Raw genomic sequence first — 21,550 nt, forward strand, 5'->3', positions numbered from 1 at the left:
GCCAAATCAACATAAGCATGGTCCATCCATCATCATATGAACTAAAAATCGAAAACGAGTGTATATGAAATGTCAACATTTTCTTTTTACTATCTAACAAAAAGCATGATGGCCTTTTGGGGAGAGATTCGCAACCAACTTCAATACACACATACAAGAGAGAGCCATGTTTGGAGAGAGACACATTGCCAACGTCTTTTCTCTCATGGAATTTGATGGAACTCTCGGACCCGTTTCAGCGATCCCCCACTCTGTTGTCTGGCTCACAAGGGATGGTAGGGGACGTAGCCCAACAAGCCAGTAACGTTGGCCACCACGTCGTTGCACCTTGATAAGAGGCTCATCATCTGCTGTGAGATATCCTCGGCCACACCCACCGGATGGCTCGGCCCGTGAAAATTTCTGCGAGGTGGTGGCTGAGCAGGTGGGTTCACATGGTCCATGGTACTATTAACCAGGGGTGGCCGTTTTGCATATTGGGGAGGGAGAGGAAGAATGGGTGGCAATGTTGAAGCAGGAAGTGGAGGAACAACGTTTTGAAAGTTCTTACTAACAAATTCCATTGCTACAGACGATGATGATGATGAAGGTCCGTCGTTGAAGGCATTGTTTCTACTAGTGTGTTCTTCCCCACCCAACACGAATTTCACTCTGGCAGTTCCACGGTTGTCATCGCCTGGTTTCTTCAGGCATGACTTCAGCTGGGTGGTCGGTGGAGGCAGAATTGGTTGGTGAATGATGGGTGGCGCTTGTCCTGCCCATTCCTTCTGTGGTTCCCTGTTCGGTTCATCCGCCTTGCCCTTCTGTGGTTCGAGCGGCTCGGCGGCAGGAGCTTCCACATCACGGAGAAAGAACCTCACGTTCACGTTGCCAAAGAGGGAATTGTTTCCCGTTGCGTATTTGAAGGCAGTCTGTGCATCGGCTCTGTACAGAAAGACGACTCGGCAGGTTGAGGATTTCCAGAAGACTCTGATGGCTGACTGGTCCAACAGCCCGAAACGGCCGAACCTTGCCTTTAGCTGGGCAGCTGAAGGAAGAGACGTGCCTGGGGGAAACTTCATGACCAGCATCGTTGGCTCGACCACCTTTGCTGGTGGTGGAGCCGCCTTCTTGGCTGGTTGGGCTTTGGCAGTTTTCGCCTGGCTGGTAGGTGCCGAACCAGGTTGCTGCTCTCTTATTGATTTTGCAGGTGCTGGATTTAGGCCCGTTTGTTCCTTTGACAGATTAGTCTTCTTCAGCTTCTTGGCCGATATGATTTCTTCTTGACGATCGGATGAGAGACGCTTTTTCCCTGTTTTTGACGGATCACCAGTTCTGTTCATAATCTTTGCAGGTTTCAAGGGGTTTATTTCTTTCGCATTATCAGCAGCTTCAGAGGGAGGAGATGAAGCCAAGCTTTTCTGGTAAGTAAGTGAACGGAACTGAAGTAAGAACTGCCTCACAGCTCCAAAAGAACCTCTGTCTGAGGACCCGGAGAAAGGGTCAATGGCAAGAGCATGTAAATGAACCAAGAGCTGTGGTACCTCTAGATCGGTCTTTCTCATGTTTACCTTATTGGAGTCTCTCTTCAGATGGTTTGCCTTGTCCTCTCTCTGTGCTGATCCAAGTTGGGAAGATTTCTTGGCCAGACCTTCACCAGAAGACAAGGGCTTCCTCTTTTCTGCATGTTCAAAGTTTGTTCCCGACCCGGGCTCTTTCTTCTTTTTCTTTTTCTTCTTCAGCTCAGGAGAAGCATTCTCAGAACCCATTTCTCCTAAAGACCGTTTCAGAACTTTGACCTTCTTGATCACACCACCACCAGAACTTTTCCCCTCGAATGGTGATTTACGTAAACTGGAACCTGAAGGAGAATCAGTAGCAGGTTGAACAGAAACTTCATCTGATCTAGAGTGTGCTCCAGTCTCAACTTGCTTAAGACCAGCCATAGGTTCAAGATCTCCATGTCCCGGGATTTGAGCTGTTTTCTCCCCGGTTGTCTCCAACGATGTTCGTGCACAACCCTTGTCATCAGCAGGACATGGCTTCAAACCAGACGATTCTTTACCGAGCATATCTCCACTTGAAGAGGTAAAATCCGTGCTGACAACCCCAGCCTGCTCATGTTTCACAGGAGTTTGAAGAACCGGAGCCCGTCTCTGCAGCACATAATCTCCAGAAGCAGATACATCAGCACTCTGAAGCTGAGAAGCCCCTGAACTTGCTTGGACCTGGCCGAATTGGACTGTCCTTGAATCACCAACTTCATCCCTCCGTTTAAAAAGATATTTGTCTTGTTTTGTTGCGTCCTTAGCTTTCACAGGCTTTGTAGCGACCTTCATGTCACCCAGAGTTTCAGCTATGACCAGTGGGCCACTCAAGGGAGCTGTAAAACAAATACAAGTATACGTATGAGAAAATAAAAATGAAGCAGATAGAGAAGGCAAAGGCTTGTAGATACTCAAACATAGAGTGGCATAAAACCTTTTCAAGTTAGGCCACCTTTTGCATCGAGAATTCAATGGCATAGGCATTTGATGTTTCTTTCATGCATCCTGATGTTAAAAATACAACTTGAGAGCTACAACCAAGCCATCCATTTATAAGCATAAAAGAGCCAAAGATTTTTAAGGACATCAAAGATTTTTAAGGCTTGTAGATACTCAATCCCTTAATACGAGATTCAATCTAGACTCAAACGTCACTCATGTTTCTAATAAGACCAAGGCAAAGAACCAACCTGATTACATATACATAAAAAGGTTTATGGAGAAGTATAACTGCACAAAATCCATTTACAAAGTCGAGATAATGAATAGAAGCAGACAATGCCACAATCACAAAATAAGCAATGATACCTCGAGGGGGTTCTTTACTAGGCGGTTCCTGTGTATTCACAGAATGACGTGCAGTTTTCGCCCCAAAGGCCTGAGCATATGTCTCATCAAACTCCTCGAACACTGCCCTACGCAAAGCAGAAACAGCTGCTCTGTTCTTGACAAAGTTTATGTCGTCTGAAAAACACTCTTGGGGTGCTAACGCTAACTGCTTCACAAACGAGAGTGTCTCGAGGGGCAAAAATCTATCCCGAGCATTCTTAATCTGCTCAGCAGAGTAAACCACCTGGGCTTCGTAATCAGGCACATCTACTGCAAAGTACCCATGAACACTAGTAGGCCTAAAATTGTACGGATTTCGACATTTACAAGTCAAGCCAAGAGCCGACCGCCTACTCGCTTCATCCACAGCTTCCTCGACAGCCCTCACAAAGTTCTTCGAATTCATTTGCTGCGATTTTTCAGCAAAGTGTGGTTCAAATGGGATAAGCTCGGCAGGATCGAACCACCCATAACTACTATCCCCGAAGAAAGCAACCAGGACATGGCCTATCCTCCTTGTGCGACGAACAGAGGGCGTCGCAAATGCTTCGTTGAATATATGACCAGGCCACCAAGGATGAGACTTTACCTTTCCCCATACCAGATCGCCCAGTTCGAACCCATAACTCAATGCCCTTGAAATTCCAGTACCTATTTTCTCACTGGCTACATAATCATCAAACTCAGATAGGAGAGATTTGTAATCCGAAACTGCGTAACTTCTTGATTCATCTCCTCGCTGCTCATCTTGTAAATCCATCTGTTCCTCATTCTCCGCATCTCCGGTGCCAATCTCACCAGATTGATCATCAGACACTTCGTTTTTAACCTCTAGACTGGGATTTGTCCTCTCGATAGGGCTATCAGCTCTATCTTCGCTTTTCATTTCGGAAAACATAGGCTCCTTATCATTCTTCCCATCATCCTCACTCCCTTTGTACGCCGCAGGACTTACCTCCTCGGATCTTTCACCGTCTGAAACCCTAGCAGCTCCGTCGTCATCATCTTCTCTCCCCGTAGTCTTCGAATCGATATCCATGGATGAAGCTGCAGCCTCATCAGTAGCTATCAATTCGCCAGAACCCTCCGCGCTAGAACCAGCACCAGCATCACCTGAAGCCACGGGATTCACCTGGGTCTCTTCAGCCGAAACCGATTTATTCGCCAACTCCGCATCGTCCTCCATCGCTAATAACACCGCCGTACGGATCGATTCAAGAAATGGAGTAAAACCCTAGAAACCACTGCGGAGAAAGGAGACGCATACACAATGTCCAAATCCTGCGAATATCTGATTCGGTTAATCGAGGAGAGAACTGAAAAAGAATCAGAAGAGGGGGGGAGGGTGTTTGGCTGTCGAGAAAATCCGGAGAGAGAAAATACCTTGGATTGAGGATTGAGGGGTGTTTCGGTAGCCGTGCGAAACGCTGAGTGCAAGTACGAGATCGAGTGACCGCCCTCTTTCTTTTTTATATTAAAAAGTGGATATCTTATCCTCAATTATAAATAAATATATATTTGATAAAAAAAAAATGTGTACATTTCAACATTTTAAATGAATAAGTCCAATCCAACAAAATAGATATAAATATTGTTATTTAAGTGAAATGATTATTTATATGAAAAATAAGAAGACAGTAAAATCTGTGTATGAGCTCTCTCTCAACGGAACATCCATATCATCAATCATGCCATCATCCATCGCAATCCACAAAATTACAAAGCTTACAAATGAATCTCTCTTTCCTTGAAACCAACAAAACAAAACTCATGAACAAAAAAACACTGACATACTCTGGTAAGGATATATGTAATAATGATTTCTTTCTGTCCGAAAAAACGGATACCCGGCCTGTGGATGGTGTCCGGATATTGGATTTTCGGGTTTATTTTGTCAATGCCTCACGGGGGAGTGTGATTTCTCAAGGGGAATCAACCATTTCTTGGGGGCCACCGGAGAGCCAGCCCCAGACGCCGCCGGAGCTCTGTCGCCTGGCGTTAATGGCGGCAGCTTGTTCCGAGGCCGCCTTTTGACGCTGCATGATTTCTAGTTCCTTCTGCAGCGTTTCCATTGTCTGCAGCTTTTGCCTTAGCTCTGCCACCTCAACCTGCCATAGGATTTACAGTCTCTTAATCTCTTTTCATCATCACCACCATCATCATCCATGGAGACCATAACATAGTATAGCATAAAACTTGCGTCTTTTTGTACCATACGGTTCATCCCCGTCACAAGCTTGGACCTTATCGGGTTTACCATATCATATATTAACTGACTATAGAGAAAAGAAAGAGGACACTTAGGTAATGATAGTGTTATAATTTACCTCTAGTTTGAAACATCTTGATTGCTCCGCCGCAAGTTGGCCACGTACGGATTGAAGTTCCTATAAATCGAAAATATCAAAAACTTCAATGAAACACCATCGAAACCTCGAGGAGCTTCCCACGTCTTTTTTGCTTTTCAGTGCTTGGAATACAAATTCAAAGACCTCATTTTTCTTCTTCTTAAATTAGCAGAGTAATGCTTTTGATAGCATTCAGTAGCAAAAATCAACCGTTTTTCTGATTTTTTTCCCGTAGAAGCGAAGCTGTAACCTTGAGAGTTGCTTATGACTAGGAGATAATTGAACATGCTCAGAGAGGTAAAAGAAATAGAGCCGAGATGTGAATATTATTTATTACCTTGTACAAGTCTGTATTTCGCGACTCTGCTTCTGCTAGCTCTTGCTTTAGTTGGAGACTCTGTAACTTCTCCTTGTTGAGAGATGCTTCCAGTTCTTCCTTCTCGGTTTTGAGGGTTTCAAGAGTGTCTCCGTTATTTGCTTGAACCTGAACACCCGCCACGAAAACAAGGAGGATACAACTAAGAGAAAGACGGGAATAATACAGATGAGGGTAACCATAAATTTTATCACATCATTCCACACAAGGCCAATTTTTTTTTTTTTTTATCTCTTTATATCATATTTAGTTGTGGAACAAAAAGGCAACTTTATATTCGATAGAACGGTAAGAATCTGCAATGAGAGTCTTAAACAGAAAGATAATCCGAAAAGATAATACCTTTGATCCATGATTAACATTGTCCATGACAATTTCTCGTACTCTGCCTTCTTGGCTCGCCTCGATCTCAGACTCAATGTCTCTGGTTGTGCCATTATGAACGGCAGAAACACTGTCTCGAACAGGAGCTTCCATACTCTTTGATTGCAAGGTCGATTTGTGGCTTGGTTTGAGAACATTAACCTAAGAACAAGAAAGGATCAAGAGCAGAATTGAAAGCCAAATAAAGAAAAAATAGCTACGAGTTCAAATAAATGTCTTCACCTCGTTGTTATAACGCCCATTGTATCCACCAAAAGCTACAAGTACATCCTCACCATTGTATGAACTAACAACTAAACTCAATCCCTGTAGCAAAAAATAAAATTTGCTCTAAATTCTGAAAGATAGGAAAAGAAAATCACGAGACATGCGTATTTCAAGGTCGGGAAAAGCTTAAAATCTATCATGTACAATGACGATGATGAGGCAAAGTTATTGAGAAGAATAAAATACAAAAGCAACTATTTTCCTTCAACTACCTCACTAGCAAGGGGGACACGCCCTTGAACTGAAGTGACAGTTGACCAAGCAAGAGTAGACATGTTAAGTACAACAGTATCCGATACCCCTGTAAGAAATTAAAACAAAAGCAGCCCTATCAACCGCCATGTAGAAAAAAAAACTTGAAGCAAATATTAAGTTTTTCCAGAACAAGTTCCAAGGGTGGTGGATGGAAAAGCAATTAACGTGCAAGGATACAATGAAACCGAAGAAGAGGATTTGAGAAGATAAGTGCACACCACTCTTATTATCACCACCACCAACAATAAACCAGCTCTCCCCAATCGTCACACCAGCATGTCCGGCACGTGGAGTTGGCGTCTCACCTTGTTGCGATGGTCGTGACCACTCCATCTATATGTAAACAAATATGTCAAATGTGGAAAAGAACGTTGTGGACCAGTTGAGAAGTGAGAAGCTTAAATTACAGTTTGCAGATCAAGGACATGCAGGTCATTAAAACAAGTTGCATGTGAGCCCCCGCCAAATATAAGAAGGTAACGCTCCGCATGCACTGCGGCAACATGATCGGATCTCGGAGATGGAGGTACACCCCTGCAATGTTGACATCATTTAAACTCCGAACTGCTATATAGAAGGATAGTTGGAATTCTAGAAATCTCTTTGTATTCTGGATATATATTAAAGGGCAGGTAGAGAAAAGTGCAGAAATATCATAAAACTTACACAGCATCTATTTCATCCCAGGTCATGGTTTCTAGGTCAAGTATATGCAAATCGTTTAGAAGAGACCTCTTAGCCTCCTGCCCGCCAAATATCACCAGGCTTTTTCCTACAAGGGTCACTGACTGACCTCCACGTGAAATCTGCAAACATGAGGTAAGGATAAACATAGATTCAATTTAAACTACTAGACTATGTATTCAATTTTCAGTATACGAAAGAATATATTGCATGCATTAGTTGATATTGTAGCTTCTCCTTTTGTTCCGACTGTACCAAGATTTTTTACATGTTCGCTAGTTGCATGGAACATTTCCCATATAAAGGAGGAGAACAACAAACAGATTGACATGAGAAAAGAGAAGCTATACCGGCGGCTTTCCATATGTCTTTAAGGTTGACCAGGTGGAGGTTTCCGGATCAAAAACCTTCACTGTGATAAGAAAACAGACGGAAAAATTACATGCATTAGTTGATATTGTAGAAAGATATCTAAAAGATATTTGCAAATAATTGCCCTGAAATGTGTATAACCCCGTACCTTGGATGGATTCTGAGGGATCCTTCGTATGGCCACCAATAGATAGAAGCTTGCTGTCCCATGATATCTACACAACAAAACAAAGAAGGCCCTTGCATCAACACATTGCTAGATTCCATGTCTACAAACTAATACAGCAAGCGGTTTTTATGAATGCCGTGACTGTACTTTCTTTGCCCAAAACTCTTCTCAGTTCGCACAAGCCCAAAAGAAAGTTCAACCAAACAAACATAAAAAGAAAGTTCAAATACTAACCAAAGAATGACCAGCACAAGGGGTTAGAGTAGCTGGGGACGATGATTCCAGTGGTTCAGTAGCAACCTTGGTTTCAACTCTTGACCAAGTCCAATTTTTTAAATCTAAAGCCTATATTTGCCACACAAATCATAGAAACACGTTTAGGAACTGTCATCAGGAGTACGTGGTTCATAATAGCTCGAATAAGGTAAAATTAAAAAGGATGAGCCAAAGAAGGCAACTGTATTCTCGCATAAGGTAAAACAAAATGGAATATTACAATTACAATAGCTAATGTCATACAAAGAATGCTATAATCTGCTTACATGAAGATCACTAAGGTAGCGTCCATTGTGGTTTCCACCATATATATACATCTTATCTTGTATAACTGCTGCACCATGCTGAAAGAAGTACAACAGGCAAGACTTAGAATTAGAAGAGAGAAGATACAAGTATGAGGGGTCCATTTATTATTGTTTTAAGGAGATAGAAATTATATTACCTCATAACGGGCTTTAGGCCGCTGACCTGATGTTTGCGGCGCAGTCCATTGGTCATACACAGGCACAGTATTTGGGTGTTCTGAGACCACATCTTTATCTTGGGTTTCTGCCAAGGGCCCGTTCTCAGTAGAAATCGTCTTTGTCTCAACACATGAGGTTTCATTCTCAACAACAGGCTCATCTTTTGTGTTCTGCTACAAAACATGAGTTTCAATGAAACATTTAATATACTTTTCTTGGACAAAAGACATGCTTAAACTGAGCACGGGTTTAAAAATGCAATAAAAGAACAGTATTACAAACAGAAACTGACATTTGCTCCTATTACATGGACCATAGAAATATTCAGAATTAGTCTCCATGACTCACATTGATTTGATAATCTAAAGCAGGCTCCATGACAGAGTTAGATGCCCTTGAATACCAACCGGGATCTTCTTCCTATTAAAAGTGAGGAATGCGAAAGAACTTAGCCCATGCCCCAATAAACTCTTAAAACAAATGAATATAAGCCCCTCCGTTGATTACCTCAAGAATTTTCACAAAGAGACGCATTGCCTCAATGGAGGACATGGTTCCCAGCCCCTGCCAACTACAATATGAAAAAACATTAGGATAGTAACATATACGTTTCCCAGGAAAGCTCATAAGGACATATCAAATGTTCACTCTGCCATATATGATATCCCCATAGTTTTGGTATTATGTAATTCTCTGCAATGATCTCATCTCAAGATGCCATCAAAATTCTAGACACATCAATAGTTACGTAACTGTTTCAGTTTTTTCCCATAGGAAGGAAATACAAGTCCTCTTATTCTGTCTAAGTTACATCTAGGATACACTTCGTCTCCAAATCAAGAGACTCAGACACCTTGGCCCTCACAATTTCAACCTACTTAGACCACTGATAATTGAAAAAAAAAAAATCTAAGACCTCTTCTAATGCTTCTCTACCCAAATCCAACCATATCAACCCTCAACAGAAAAAAGGCAGCAACGCATACATATATAAATACAGAACAACAGATGCTTTATTCGCAGAAACACAGTAGTGAAACAAACCTTTTCCATTTGCTTTGCTCTACTGGATTCCACGTACTAGGCTTTGGAACGCTACAGGGTCCTACAGTAGCCTGTCCATGTTATAAAACCAAGAATGAGCAAAACCTTGGTGAGTGATTCTCTTGGATCACAGGGCTAATAATTTGAAGTAAACTAAATGTTTTGTCAAATCAATTGGTAGAGAAGAAATATTCTTTCAGGCAATAGACCTAAAATTTCGGCGTCCATGGGTCAGAAAATAGTCTACCGCAATCCTCATCTTTGTTTTTGGTAAAGGTAAATAGATTAATAGTCGAAAAAATAAAGTCATGTACAAAACCGGGACTTTCCCAAAACTAACTCTTTACGGTACAGGATTCCATGAAGTAGAGCATAACTAAACCACCTAACAAAATAACAATCAGGACCTAAGGGAGGATTGGATCATTTATGTAAATGATCCTCATCTTAACTGAGAACAATGGCTGCCAAACATATCACTCACTTTCATAACAAAAATCACCTAAATGCGCCATTCATCTTCCATGTATTCTGGCGCAGTACGGTGAAATGGCTAATCTTCTTCCATTGTATCAAATTCACATCTATCATCAAATCACAGCTTCAGTATAGATCTAGCTTAATTGAAGCATGCCCAATTAATGTCATCAACTACGACCTCAGTCAAATCAATAATCAACCTCACAAGCAAACATTTAACTGCTCAACGAAATTGTCAATAATGGATCTACATATCGAAATGCCTGAACTCGTATCATTTCTGCTAATCCTCGACAATTCCGAACAGGACTGGAGACATTGGCCAAGACCAGCCAAGAAAGACAAGATAAGCGCCCATTTAAAAAATTCGATCACAATTCGACAAAACTAGCACGAATCAGCGAAGTCGACGAAAAATCCGCATAGGCAACCACTAGATCTCGTAAATTCGTAACTGCGAGAGAATATCAGAAATGGAATATCCTCCACCTGTTGATAAAGCGCGTAGAGAAGGAGAGCAGTATCATTGGAGAATTTCGAGCTGACTTGTTTGGCCGACGAATCAGATCCGTCGAGACCGACGTAGGACGCCGCGGCGTAGAACCTCCCCGGGTAAGCGAGGCCAGAGCTCGCCCTCGCCAGAGCCATTTCCTCTCTCCACTAGTCCGCGGATTTGACCGGAGATCAACGACGACGATGACAAATGGAGAAGACGAAGAGCAGAATCGAGCGTTTCTCCTTTCTGTTGAGATTCAAGTTTTTTTTTTTCCGGAGTTGCAGTAAATAAAATAGTTATTTAATTAATTAAATGAATTATGCTTGTTGGGTGCAGCGTTTATATAGCGGCACGACCAACGCTCACACATATATTATATATGTCGTTTTTGCCCCCGATTAATTCCAGGTTCTTAACCGGTTATGTTCTTTGAAAAAATAAAACCGGCAGAATTAGCTTGAGGTTTGAACCGGGGATAAAACAGGATTTTACTAAAGAACCCTAAAATTAAATAAATTTACGGAGAAAGATCTTAACTTTTGATACATGCTAAAAGACTACAATTCAGATGCAGTCAATTTCAATAGACGGGGTGAAAATGCCCAATTCTAGAATTAAAAAGGATACAGAATTTGAACAAAGCAGCTGCACAAAACAATTTCATAAATCATGTCGACTCTTCGTTCTCTTCCTAAGGATCCATGACTATTTTTTTTCCCGACAGAACACCTCTCCCATGAATGAACCTGAAAAAAAAAACACTGTTTTTGAGTTGAAACTCAGAAAAACTAAAACACAATTCAGGACAAGGAAGCTGGTATCTTCTCTCTTTCGTGTGGGTTCAGTGCCGTACCTTAAAAGAGACAACGAAATGAAACATATCCTCAGGTAGAAGTTCTTGTTCTTGCTGCGTAGAGTCGGTATGCAGACAGTCCAAGGATCGCAACCGCAGCCCCAACTGTGTAATACCCACGAAAACAAACGCACAAATCTGTTATGGACGGGTCTATTTTTGGGGGGAAAACTGTCAAGATGTTAAAAAGGGAAAAACCGGGAAGAGAACTCGCCCGAAACTACTGTGAGAGAACGGTTGATTAGCCTGCGGTAACGTTTACGGCTTTTCCTTGCTTCAGTCTCCGGAATACCCAAATGGGGATGTCCTGCCGCCGTTAAGATCTTGCGGAATAAGTTACCAAAATCACCTAATTTCGAGCTGACGGGTATTGGAGGTTCAATACCCATATCTTGTGTAACCTGTAATAACTCGAAAGGCATCATATGTAAGAGTTTTATCTGGTTATGTTGTGGCTTCAGCAAAGAAATATGAACATTACAGTGCAGTACCCTGAAGGGTTCTTGTACGGTCTGGTGGATCGAGAATGAGTCGCGATCGTCTTTTGCAGAAACCACGAGGCAAGGGACCTCAAAGCCGGTGTCTTCCCCATGTGTCGCGATTTCCACTAGCAACTCAGTTGTTCTCTTATACGACGACTCGTCAGAACTGAGAAAAAAGGGGAAAAAAGCAAACGCAAAAACAAAACAGAACAGAAATTTAAAGCATTGTCTTTGAAGTGTGTTATGCTCAAATTGGTCTAAAAGCGAGGAAAAATCAGTGGGTAGAAGCTACTTATATCTTGAGAATGAGGGGAAATGCCTCAAATTTAACATCTTTCAGAGTTCATATAACAAGGAAGATGCATACTTGTCATACATAAAGACTGCTATATCACACTCAGCCAATGATTCTTTGGATGAAAGCAGTTCTTTAACTCCATCTTCCGGAATTTCCCGCAGCACGAGGGTTTTTTTTGCCCCCTGCAATCATATCCGATAGATAGAGCAGTGAGCTAATGGTGTAAACGATATATAAACATACAATTTGCTTATCCATTGGACCATTTGCCATACCCCGGATTCAGCAACCACATTTACTGCATAGCGGTCATTGGTAGATGATTCTTGATTGTCAGAATACGACCTAGAACCCAGAGAAAGAGTGAATGATCAGAATAAAAACATATCTAAATTCTGAAGTATATATGCATGTATTAACGTGTAGAGTAACGTTTTTATTTTATTTTTTTCTGTATGTGTTCGTGCAAGCATGGATTGATGATGTGAACTCACTACTCAGATGACAGACCTTCCAAGAAAACAGTTCATTAATGCAGATTTCCCTGAGTTCTCGGGTCCAAAGACGAATAACTGGAAAACTGTTCTTTCCGACTGTTGCTTCTTGCGATCTAAGCATCTTCTCCTTGTAACACGGATGGCAGAGGACGGATCAGATGGGAACCCAATGTAAATCAAATATTCCACACTCCGAGCTGGGTCTAAAAGAGTCATCAGTGACCACTGCAGAGACGGGTCAATTTCAAAAGATTAGAAACTTTGAAAGCAACACCTCGAATGGTTTAAAAAAACTCACTCTGGTACAAGAAATCCACTCACTATAAAACCCGAACTCGCCTAACATTGATACCCAACGAAAAGAAACTATACTCAAAGTTACAAAGTTAAAGAAATTCACCCCATCTTGGTACATTAATCAACCACTTCTGAAGAAAAAGCAGGGCAAGAACAACGAGCATATGTATTTGCATGCATGGGAGATGTCTCCTCAAATCTATGCACATGTGAAAGAGAGAGTATTGAGTACCAGTGACAAGAAAGCATCAAGAGATAGTCCTCCAAGGGCGGTTTTCTCCGCAGCATCAACATAAGGAGCTTCCTTCCAAGGACTACAATTAAAAAAGCATATCATAACATTACAACGCAATGACGAAGAAAAAGAATCACGATTAGATGTTCTTCCTTGACTGGAGAAGGGAAAAGTACATATCAGGTGCAGTCGAAAATAGATCCTCGATCTCCGGAATTTTTAGGTTATTATCCTGGGGAAAACAAATGTCAAATCCCATGTTCAGAATTATCGAAACCTGAAACACATAGCTGAAAATGTATAGACAAGGATGACTTACACCATCGCCGTCAAACAAGTCATAGATTCCCCTCAGGAATTCAATAGCTACATTTGTCAGCTCAACACTCTGACAAAAATCAAACAAAGAATTAATATAACCCATTTACTGCAGAATTTCAAGGAAGGAAAGTAATACGACTACTAAACATATGGGAAAAATTAGAGTTTCATGTCTTGTTTTTTCTGTATAGCTCAGTGCTTTCCAGCAGTTTCAGGTTCAAAATGTTCTTGTTTCTGAAAAATCTAGAATAAAATTCAGTATAGAACACATCTCTGGAGTTCAAAACTCGAAACCGTTCAGCAACAATACAATGCAGCAGCGGTCAAAATTAAATTCTATGTATGCAAGATACCTGATCAGGAGCGCGCTTGAATGCTGAAAAAGGAATCGATTCATCACCAAGCCTTATGTCATTATTATACCCAAATTTCCTCAGCACAGTCCAGGTTGTCTCAAGCCGGCCTTTCTCGATAAAAAGTGCATGTAGAAACAAGAAACCAGTCAATGTCAGCCCTCTGTCGTTAACTCCTTCCGGAAATTTTTCTTGCACAACCCTCTTAACGCCTTCAATTTCAGAAGGCTGCAATGGGGCATTGAAGCATTTGACCTGTTTTGAACAACTGTTAGGCACTTGACATGAAAAGAAGCTTCTATAAAGAGAGAAATAAGCCAGAGCCAGTTTACAAAAATAAAAACAAGGCACAGCAAAAGCACAAGAAATGCGAGAAATGAAAATAAGAGGAACCTGAAAATCATTCAATTCAGCATCACTGAGAGCACCATCTCTGTCATGGTCGCAGAGAATAAATATACGTTTCAAGGCTCTTACACACCGGGGTTTTAACGATTGGGTTTCTTGATCAAATAGAGGTCCTGTGGGGTGAAGGACTGCTTTCTGTGCATAGTATGAAACTTCATAGGCCTACAAGAATTTTATTCCATCATTAGGATGATACTCCAGAACTGTACTACAATATATAATTCTCTTCAAATATTAGTGCCAGCCAACCAACCGGCTAATTTTCATCCATTTCAGTCGAAAGTCCACTCCAATTAACAAAAGAGAATTGATTTCTGGCAGAAATTTCCTTGAAATGCCTAAAGAAATAAATATCTTGACAAAAAATGAAATGCAAAATTATTAAATTTTCCATGTTTAGCTAAGACAACCACTATCAAATTATCAATATGAGGGATAACCAGAATAAAGGCAACCTGGATCAGCTTTTGTGCAGAGCACTCGATACAAGTCTCAATCTCCCGGAATTGTTGCATAATTGGAGACATAACTTGCTCGAGGTTGACCTGATATTTGTCATCTCTCAAGTCAAGCTTACACCCTGCCACTATAACAGGAACATTCACCTATTCACCAACATGACAAAAAACCAATGTTAATAAGAAATCAAGAAAAGTTCATTTGTGAACCTTATAATTGTCGAACCTCTGACAAAAACCACTGACAGTGATATAATCAAAGAGGTAAGAGCAAAAATCACACACCCTCTTCTTGCAACAAATTGTACATAAACAAAAATCAAAACAATCAGCAAAACAAAGAAAAATTAACCTCTAATTGCCGTAGCTCAGGAAGCCAGTATTCACTCAACCGATCGAGAGTCTCAGGGCGATTGCATGCATATGTCAAAACAACTGCATCTGCTTGCTTCAGTTCTTTAGCAAGCTTTCCCCTATCTTCAGGTCTGACATCAATCACGTAAAACATCACATCATACATTTCAAAAGCTGTGAAACAATTTAGGGTTCGAGCCCTCTCTATATGGGACCCAATAAACACTTAAACAGCAAGATGGACAATCTATATTGGATACTCCATGTTCCAGTTCTACACTGTTGCAGATAGTCTCAGCAAAACAACGTTGGATAGTAAAGATTTTTTTTTTACTTTTCTATTCCTGGTAAACTTTCTAGGTTCTCTAGGGTTACCAAAACCTAAATGAAAGTTGACTATATATATGGCAAAACAAGTTAACATCCGTATATCATAGCCACACCATTGCTACAACAAAAACAGTGTCCTTCGCAGAACCCTCTCCATAGAAAGGGTAAAGATACAGGAAAAAGGTTTTCCCTGCCTTCATCATGACAGAGTTGAAATCAGGATATATACCTCGAGGAAGTGTCAACAATGGTGATGGGAATGCGATCGGGGAAAAAATCAGACGGCAACTTGGTATCGGGCAGAACAGGAGGGACATTGGGAGGGAAAGTATCAGTGGCAGCAGCGACAATCAAGCTAGATTTTCCGGTACCCTTTTCACCAGCCACGACAATCCGTACAGAAGCGGGTGAGCCACCCCCTCCAGCTGAGGGTTTCGCCATCGGAATCTGCAAGAGCGCCAATCATTTTCAGGGACAAATGAGCATCATACCCAGAATTCCATTTCCAATATATTCTTAGTTCAATGAATTTGATACTCCTGGTACGAGCAGGAAGACTCGCATGAAAATAGAAATGAAATAACTAATCCAAAAAATTCCTCGATTTTAGAGCTTAAATTCAAGATTGAAATACAGCGAGCTGAAAACACATACATAACAACAAGATTGATCAACATGGGATGAAAAACTGCAACTTGACTAGCGGATTAAAGAACCCAGAAATACAATCACTAGAAAATCAAATCATAAAAAATCTAAGCGAACAACTGCAGAAACAGTTAAACAGCGAGAAGGAAATAAACCTTGATTCAAGCAAATATCAAAGATAAATATAGAAACGGGGAAAAAGCCTTAACCTAAACAGCCCAAGAGCTTGAAACAGAAGCGACTATGGAGATGAAAACCCTCCAAAAACCCTAGGATTGGGGGGAGGGTGTTATGGTGGTGCTTGTGGCAATCGCTGTGAACGTAGAGAAAACCAGAAAAGGAAGCAGCTCCTCTTTTTTTTTTTTTTTTTTTTTTTTTTGTATCCGCGTGTATTTCACTCATGTATTCTTACGGTGGCATTTCCGTAAATAGAGACTCCGTGTTACCTTCTTAACGCATACCTTTAACGGTGAGATTCGCGTCTGCGTGGACCATCGGACGGCTGAGGTTTACTTGAATTTACGTACCGTTTGGGTGGTTCCGGTTTTTTTTTTTTTTTTTTTACCTTTTCTGATTAGCAACGTAATAGGAAAATAAAAAAAAGTTTCTAATTACCTAAATTGATAATCATTTTATAATTCGCTAATGTCCCGATCTATATCTCTTGAGTTTGAATAAAATTTAAAAATACCAAGAACAATAGTAAGCACCTAAAAGGCAAAGTATTTATTTTTTATTTTTAAAATTTTAGAAAATTATATATATATATATTAAATTTCGGTTTGATTTATTCATTTACTTTATGTTTTGTAAGGTATGTTGTGATATTAATTTATGTTTATAATTAGAACATCCAATCCCACTTTGGAATAATTTTTGTGGCCAGTCGTAGAAATAGTATATATGTATTTTATACGTATTAATTTAGCAGGAAATGTATTAGGCGATTTCGATATAAATTGCATCCGCCTCACATAATATTTTTTACTATTATTTAATATTAAAAGTCTTAATCATATTCAAGTGCCAATTAAATAAATAAAATGTCTGATACACATTTAAAGCGTGGCATTGTATCTTAAATCAGAAAAAAAAATAACAATTCATAAATCTAAAATTATTATATCAAAGCTAAACCGAATAATATCTAAATGTATCCAAATAGAATATAATGCAAACCGAACAAATTGTTTAATCAAATTTAACAAAATTTCACAATCTTTTGAAACATTGGCTATGAAATTGGGCGTACTAAATTCTAATAAGCTATAAAATTAGGCCTACAAAACACAACGGGCCGAACATTGATTCACATGCACGACGTCGTTTTGGAGTAATATGCCACGTGGAAACTGACTCGTAAAGGGGAAAAAAATCAAACTCTCCCAACGGAAACACTAGACGCCGTTAAGGGCATATGCCGTTGCCATGCCATATATAACCAGAGTTCATTAAGTCAGAGTTTGGTTGCTGGTCTTCTTCATTTACCCCTTGAGAAATTTAAAACACCGCAAGTACATTATTGTTGTGATTATATATATATTATAAGCATCCAAATTTTTATTTACGATTTTATATAAATTACGAATTATTTGTTAATGTCTTAGGACGACTGGTATTATTTGGATTTTTTAAATACATAATCCAATCTATCTAAAATAGATTGCAGTTCGATTTTTTAATATATAATTCAAAAAAAAATTTAATCCAAATACAGTCGAATATATTTTATACAAACGCAAAATTTTGAGTTTTTTAGTTTTAATTTTTTTTAGCCTATATATATATACATATATATTAACAATTATTTATTGGCTTTCATAAAAAACAATTATTTATTGGCAGTTGGCAGCATACATTAAAAGGTACTTTATGACATTGTTTGACCTTTTTTAGTATTAATTTTTAACTAATATATATGCATATATATTTATTAAAAAAATATTCGTTGGCAACTTACATTAAAAAGGCATTTTATGACATTTTCCTATTTTTATTAATTTACATTATGCCATTTTTCTCTAAATGCACATAAGCCACACCCAAATCTAACGGCGAATGCTAACACCGTCACGGATGTTTTAAATCCCAAGAAGAAACAGTATTTGATCCCATACCGTCTCAGTTGCCTCTCCCTCCCTCCCTCCCTCTCTCTCTCTGCGTCGATCGGAGAGATGGGTGTTGATCTGGAATCGTTGTCGGAGGCGACATCCGGAGCCATTGGATCGCTTCTGAGCACGACAATCTTATACCCTCTGGATACGTGTAAATCCAAGTACCAAGCCGAAGCTCAAGCTCGTGGTCAGCAGAAGTACAGGTGTTCCCCCCCCCCTTTCTCCGCTTGATTCGCTTTTTTTCCCAGTTTTGTTTTCGTGTTTTGTGTTATTTTGATCTGGGTGTGTTCCGTTTTCTCTCACCTTGACTGTGACGTTGTGATCATCGCCGTTTTGGGATTTGAATTATGCGTTTTTGTTATGTGATGACGATTATCTTTGATACGACGAAAGATTCCTGGATTTTGGCCTTCCGGATGAGCTGGGTTTCTGCTGATTATTTTTTTAATTTATGTTTTCATTGTGATTTTAGCAATAATTTTGAGGCTTTTTGAACAGTAGAGATTTTCCACTAAGGCGGCTGCACTTAGAAATATACAGTAAGCTGAGAATTTTCGATCTTGTGATGGAGATTTCAAATGGTGTTTCATTTGATTGTTTGATCAACAACAATACAAAAGGCGCCGTATACTTTCTGTTATCTTCGCTAATGAAATTTAGTACCGTTGGGTATCTGAAGTCTCTGCATTAGCCTAATTTGGAGATTACTATAATGTTTCATTTCTTTGTGATGTAACAATGCCGTGTCTTCGTCCATGTTGTTCCCATGCATGCGTATGCTCTTCAATCAGATTCAGTTACTGCCAGTTGAATGAGTTTTTGGAATCCATGTCTAAACTTGTATACTCATATATATTCACTGTAATGGGAGCTTATTGGATAAGTAAAGCCAAGTCTTTTTGGTTTGTCTTAAGCCTGAAGAAACTTTGAACTTGGTTTCTTGCCCTAAGGCGAGACCTGTTACTTATCTCCTCGTTTTCTTATATGTTCTGTTGTTACAATGTCAGATACCTCTCGGATGTCTTGTGGGAAGCAGTTGCTAAAGGACAGGTTATGTCGCTGTACCAAGGCCTGGGGACTAAGAATCTGCAGTCCTTCATTTCGCAGTTTGTGTATTTCTATGGATATAGCTATTTCAAAAGGTTATATACTGAAAGGACTGGTTCGAAATCGATAGGGACTAAGGCAAATCTGCTTATTGCTGCTGCTGCCGGGGCTTGTACCTCTATCATCACCCAGGTCCGTTCACGGGCTGGTACCCATTTGCCCATTAACTCTCTGTTCTATTTGAAAAGTTTGGTATCACGTTTTTTCTACATGGTTTTTAGGTTTCAGTTTCGTGCTGGAATGGCAAATGCGGGACTAATTTCCGCTTTTTACGTTCTATCTTATCAATGTGTAAGTAATGACCTCGAGTCACGTTGTTCAGCCTCTAGACACGGCCTCATCGAGGATGCAGACGAGTGAGTTTGGAAGATCTGAAGGGCTTTGGAAGACCCTGACGGAGGGCACTTGGGGAGATGCATTTGATGGCCTAGGGATTTCTCTCTTATTGACCTCGAATCCTGCGATTCAGGTACTATTTTCGTAATAAACCATGAACTGGACTTGTGTCACTCGACTGAAAATTTGCATCGTTTTCTTTACCCGTTATCTGAAATAACTTGACTGGATGAAACGGGATATTACAAATATACCTTTAAAACGTAACATGGACTTCAAGACATACCCTTGAACAGTTAGGGTTTCAAAAAAAAATTGAAAAACGTTAAAAAGACAATCCTACCCTTTTAAAAACTACACGTGTAATAATCTGAATGAAGATGATAAAAGAGAGAGAGAAAGTGGGTAGTTGTCAAATAAAAAATTATTAAGTTAAAAAAAACTGTTCAGTTTCTTCTTCCTCTCTTCTTCACGCTCTTCTTCACGATTTTTCTCTAACGGACATTCTCCAGCCAATTTTATTGGCGATTTCTTGTGCGATTTTTTCTCTTCACTTCAAAATGGCTTCGTCTTCATCGTTTTCGGCTTCTATTTGCGAAGATTTTCAAGTAAAGTTTTCATTATATCTCACCGAAAAAGTTAGTTTTTTTTTTAATTTGATAGGAACCTGCAAAAATAAAATTAACACTCATTATCAGTTTTGTTTGACCGGTGTGACCAGTTTGACCAGTTTTATAATATTAGTCAAACTCGTCAAACTGGTCACACCTTTCAAATGCAATCAGTGTGACTAGTATGACCATTTTGTATGCGGCCAGTGTGACCAGTATGACAACATTACTTCATCATTAGTTTTACTAGTATGACGGTGTGACTACTTCACTAGTATGACCGGTGACAGGTATACCCAGTTTGATAAAACTAGTCAAACTCGTCACACCCTTGAAGTGCGACTAGTGTGACGAGTATGACCACTATGGTAGAAACCAGTGTGACCAGTGTGACGGTGTGACGACTTCACTGGTATGACCATTGATGGGTGTACCTAATTTAATATGACTAGTCAAACGTGTCACACCCTTCAAGTACGACCAGTTATAGTATTCGAGTTTTACAGTTAAGGAAAATTAGGTTTTCGGTTTGAAATCAAGTCATATGAGAGTTTTGTCTCTATCAGTATCTTAATGGTCATACTCGTCACACTGGTCGTACTTGAAGGGTGTGACACGTTTGACTAGTCATATTAAATTAGGTACACCCATCAATGGTCATACCAGTGAAGTCGTCACACCGTCACACTGGTCACACTGGTTTCTACCATAGTGGTCATACTCGTCACACTAGTCGCACTTCAAGGGTGTGACGAGTTTGACTAGTTTTATCAAACTGGGTATACCTGTCACCGGTCATACTAGTGAAGTAGTCACACCGTCATACTAGTAAAACTAATGATGAAGTAATTTGTCATACTGGTCACACTGGCCGCATACAAAATGGTCATACTAGTCACACTGATTGCATTTGAAATGTGTGACCAGTTTGACGAGTTTGACTAATATTATAAAACTGGTCAAACTGGTCACACCGGTCAAACAAAACTGATAATGAGTGTTAATTTTATTTTTGCATGTTCTTTTTGTATATGATTTGAAAGACATTCATCAGGCTCCCAAGATTACAATGAAGTGTTAACCATATGAAACCATTCGGTTAACTGAAAAAATCGAAAGAAGAATAATTGAAAAAATTGAAAGGGTTCTGAAGAAGACATGAATCACCGTTGAAGCAAAAGATTGGTCTGAGATAAAGCGCAACAAAGAGGATAAAACAATTAACTTTTTCGGTGATATATAATAAAAACTTTACTTGAAAATCTTCGCAAAGAAAAGCCGAAAACGATGAAGACGAAGCCATTTTGAAGTGAAGAGAAAAAATCGCACAAGAAATCGCCAATAAAATTGGCTGGAGAATGTCCGTCAGAGAAAA

The 21,550-nt window shown here is 39.9% G+C and overlaps 4 protein-coding genes across 5 annotated transcripts in view; 1 reads left to right on the top strand and 3 right to left on the bottom strand.

Annotated features, from left to right (window-relative positions):
• Positions 1-12: 12 nt before the first annotated feature.
• Positions 13-4,313, bottom strand: LOC104802799. Its single transcript, XM_010526568.1, has 3 exons — positions 4,239-4,313; positions 2,835-4,136; positions 13-2,362 (listed from the first exon to the last, which is right to left on the bottom strand). Exons 2-3 carry the CDS (start codon positions 4,039-4,041, stop codon positions 264-266), a joined length of 3,306 nt encoding a protein of 1,101 aa, XP_010524870.1. The 5' UTR covers positions 4,042-4,136; positions 4,239-4,313; the 3' UTR covers positions 13-263.
• A 180-nt stretch (positions 4,314-4,493) lies between these two features.
• On the bottom strand, positions 4,494-10,774 carry LOC104802801 (acyl-CoA-binding domain-containing protein 4). 2 transcript variants are annotated; one of them, XM_010526573.2, is made up of 18 exons: positions 10,467-10,774; positions 9,498-9,568; positions 8,961-9,024; positions 8,802-8,873; positions 8,432-8,623; positions 8,253-8,330; positions 7,945-8,055; positions 7,690-7,756; positions 7,520-7,581; positions 7,152-7,291; positions 6,893-7,019; positions 6,704-6,818; positions 6,443-6,531; positions 6,186-6,269; positions 5,922-6,104; positions 5,541-5,687; positions 5,183-5,242; positions 4,494-4,963 (listed from the first exon to the last, which is right to left on the bottom strand). In XM_010526573.2, the coding sequence occupies exons 1-18, from the start codon at positions 10,623-10,625 to the stop codon at positions 4,778-4,780; spliced, it is 2,007 nt and encodes a 668-aa protein (XP_010524875.1). In that variant the 5' UTR covers positions 10,626-10,774; the 3' UTR covers positions 4,494-4,777. The 2 variants fall into 2 exon arrangements, with proteins under 2 accessions (XP_010524875.1, XP_010524874.1); XM_010526572.2 differs by having other exon boundaries at positions 8,432-8,626.
• Positions 10,775-10,959: 185 nt separating this feature from the next.
• LOC104802802 (mitochondrial Rho GTPase 1-like) lies at positions 10,960-16,370 on the bottom strand. The gene is made up of 16 exons (XM_010526574.2): positions 16,217-16,370; positions 15,589-15,806; positions 15,028-15,160; positions 14,673-14,822; positions 14,203-14,379; positions 13,810-14,064; positions 13,455-13,523; positions 13,312-13,367; positions 13,133-13,214; positions 12,617-12,828; positions 12,382-12,451; positions 12,176-12,288; positions 11,818-11,974; positions 11,541-11,727; positions 11,327-11,431; positions 10,960-11,219 (listed from the first exon to the last, which is right to left on the bottom strand). The coding sequence occupies exons 2-15, from the start codon at positions 15,798-15,800 to the stop codon at positions 11,358-11,360; spliced, it is 1,947 nt and encodes a 648-aa protein (XP_010524876.1). The 5' UTR covers positions 15,801-15,806; positions 16,217-16,370; the 3' UTR covers positions 10,960-11,219; positions 11,327-11,357.
• Positions 16,371-18,122: 1,752 nt separating this feature from the next.
• The window catches only part of LOC104802803 (peroxisomal adenine nucleotide carrier 1-like), a 20,076-nt gene continuing 16,648 nt past the window's right edge, over positions 18,123-21,550 (top strand). Inside the window, exons 1-3 of the mRNA XM_010526575.1 lie at positions 18,123-18,324; positions 19,129-19,360; positions 19,551-19,697. Of these exons, the coding sequence (XP_010524877.1) occupies positions 18,182-18,324; positions 19,129-19,360; positions 19,551-19,697 (522 nt within the window). The 5' untranslated portion in view covers positions 18,123-18,181. The remainder of the gene's footprint in view (positions 18,325-19,128; positions 19,361-19,550; positions 19,698-21,550) is intronic.

The sequence above is a fragment of the Tarenaya hassleriana genome, unplaced genomic scaffold (assembly GCF_000463585.1).
Source record: "Tarenaya hassleriana unplaced genomic scaffold, ASM46358v1 Cleome8, whole genome shotgun sequence".
Lineage (NCBI taxonomy): Eukaryota > Viridiplantae > Streptophyta > Magnoliopsida > Brassicales > Cleomaceae > Tarenaya > Tarenaya hassleriana.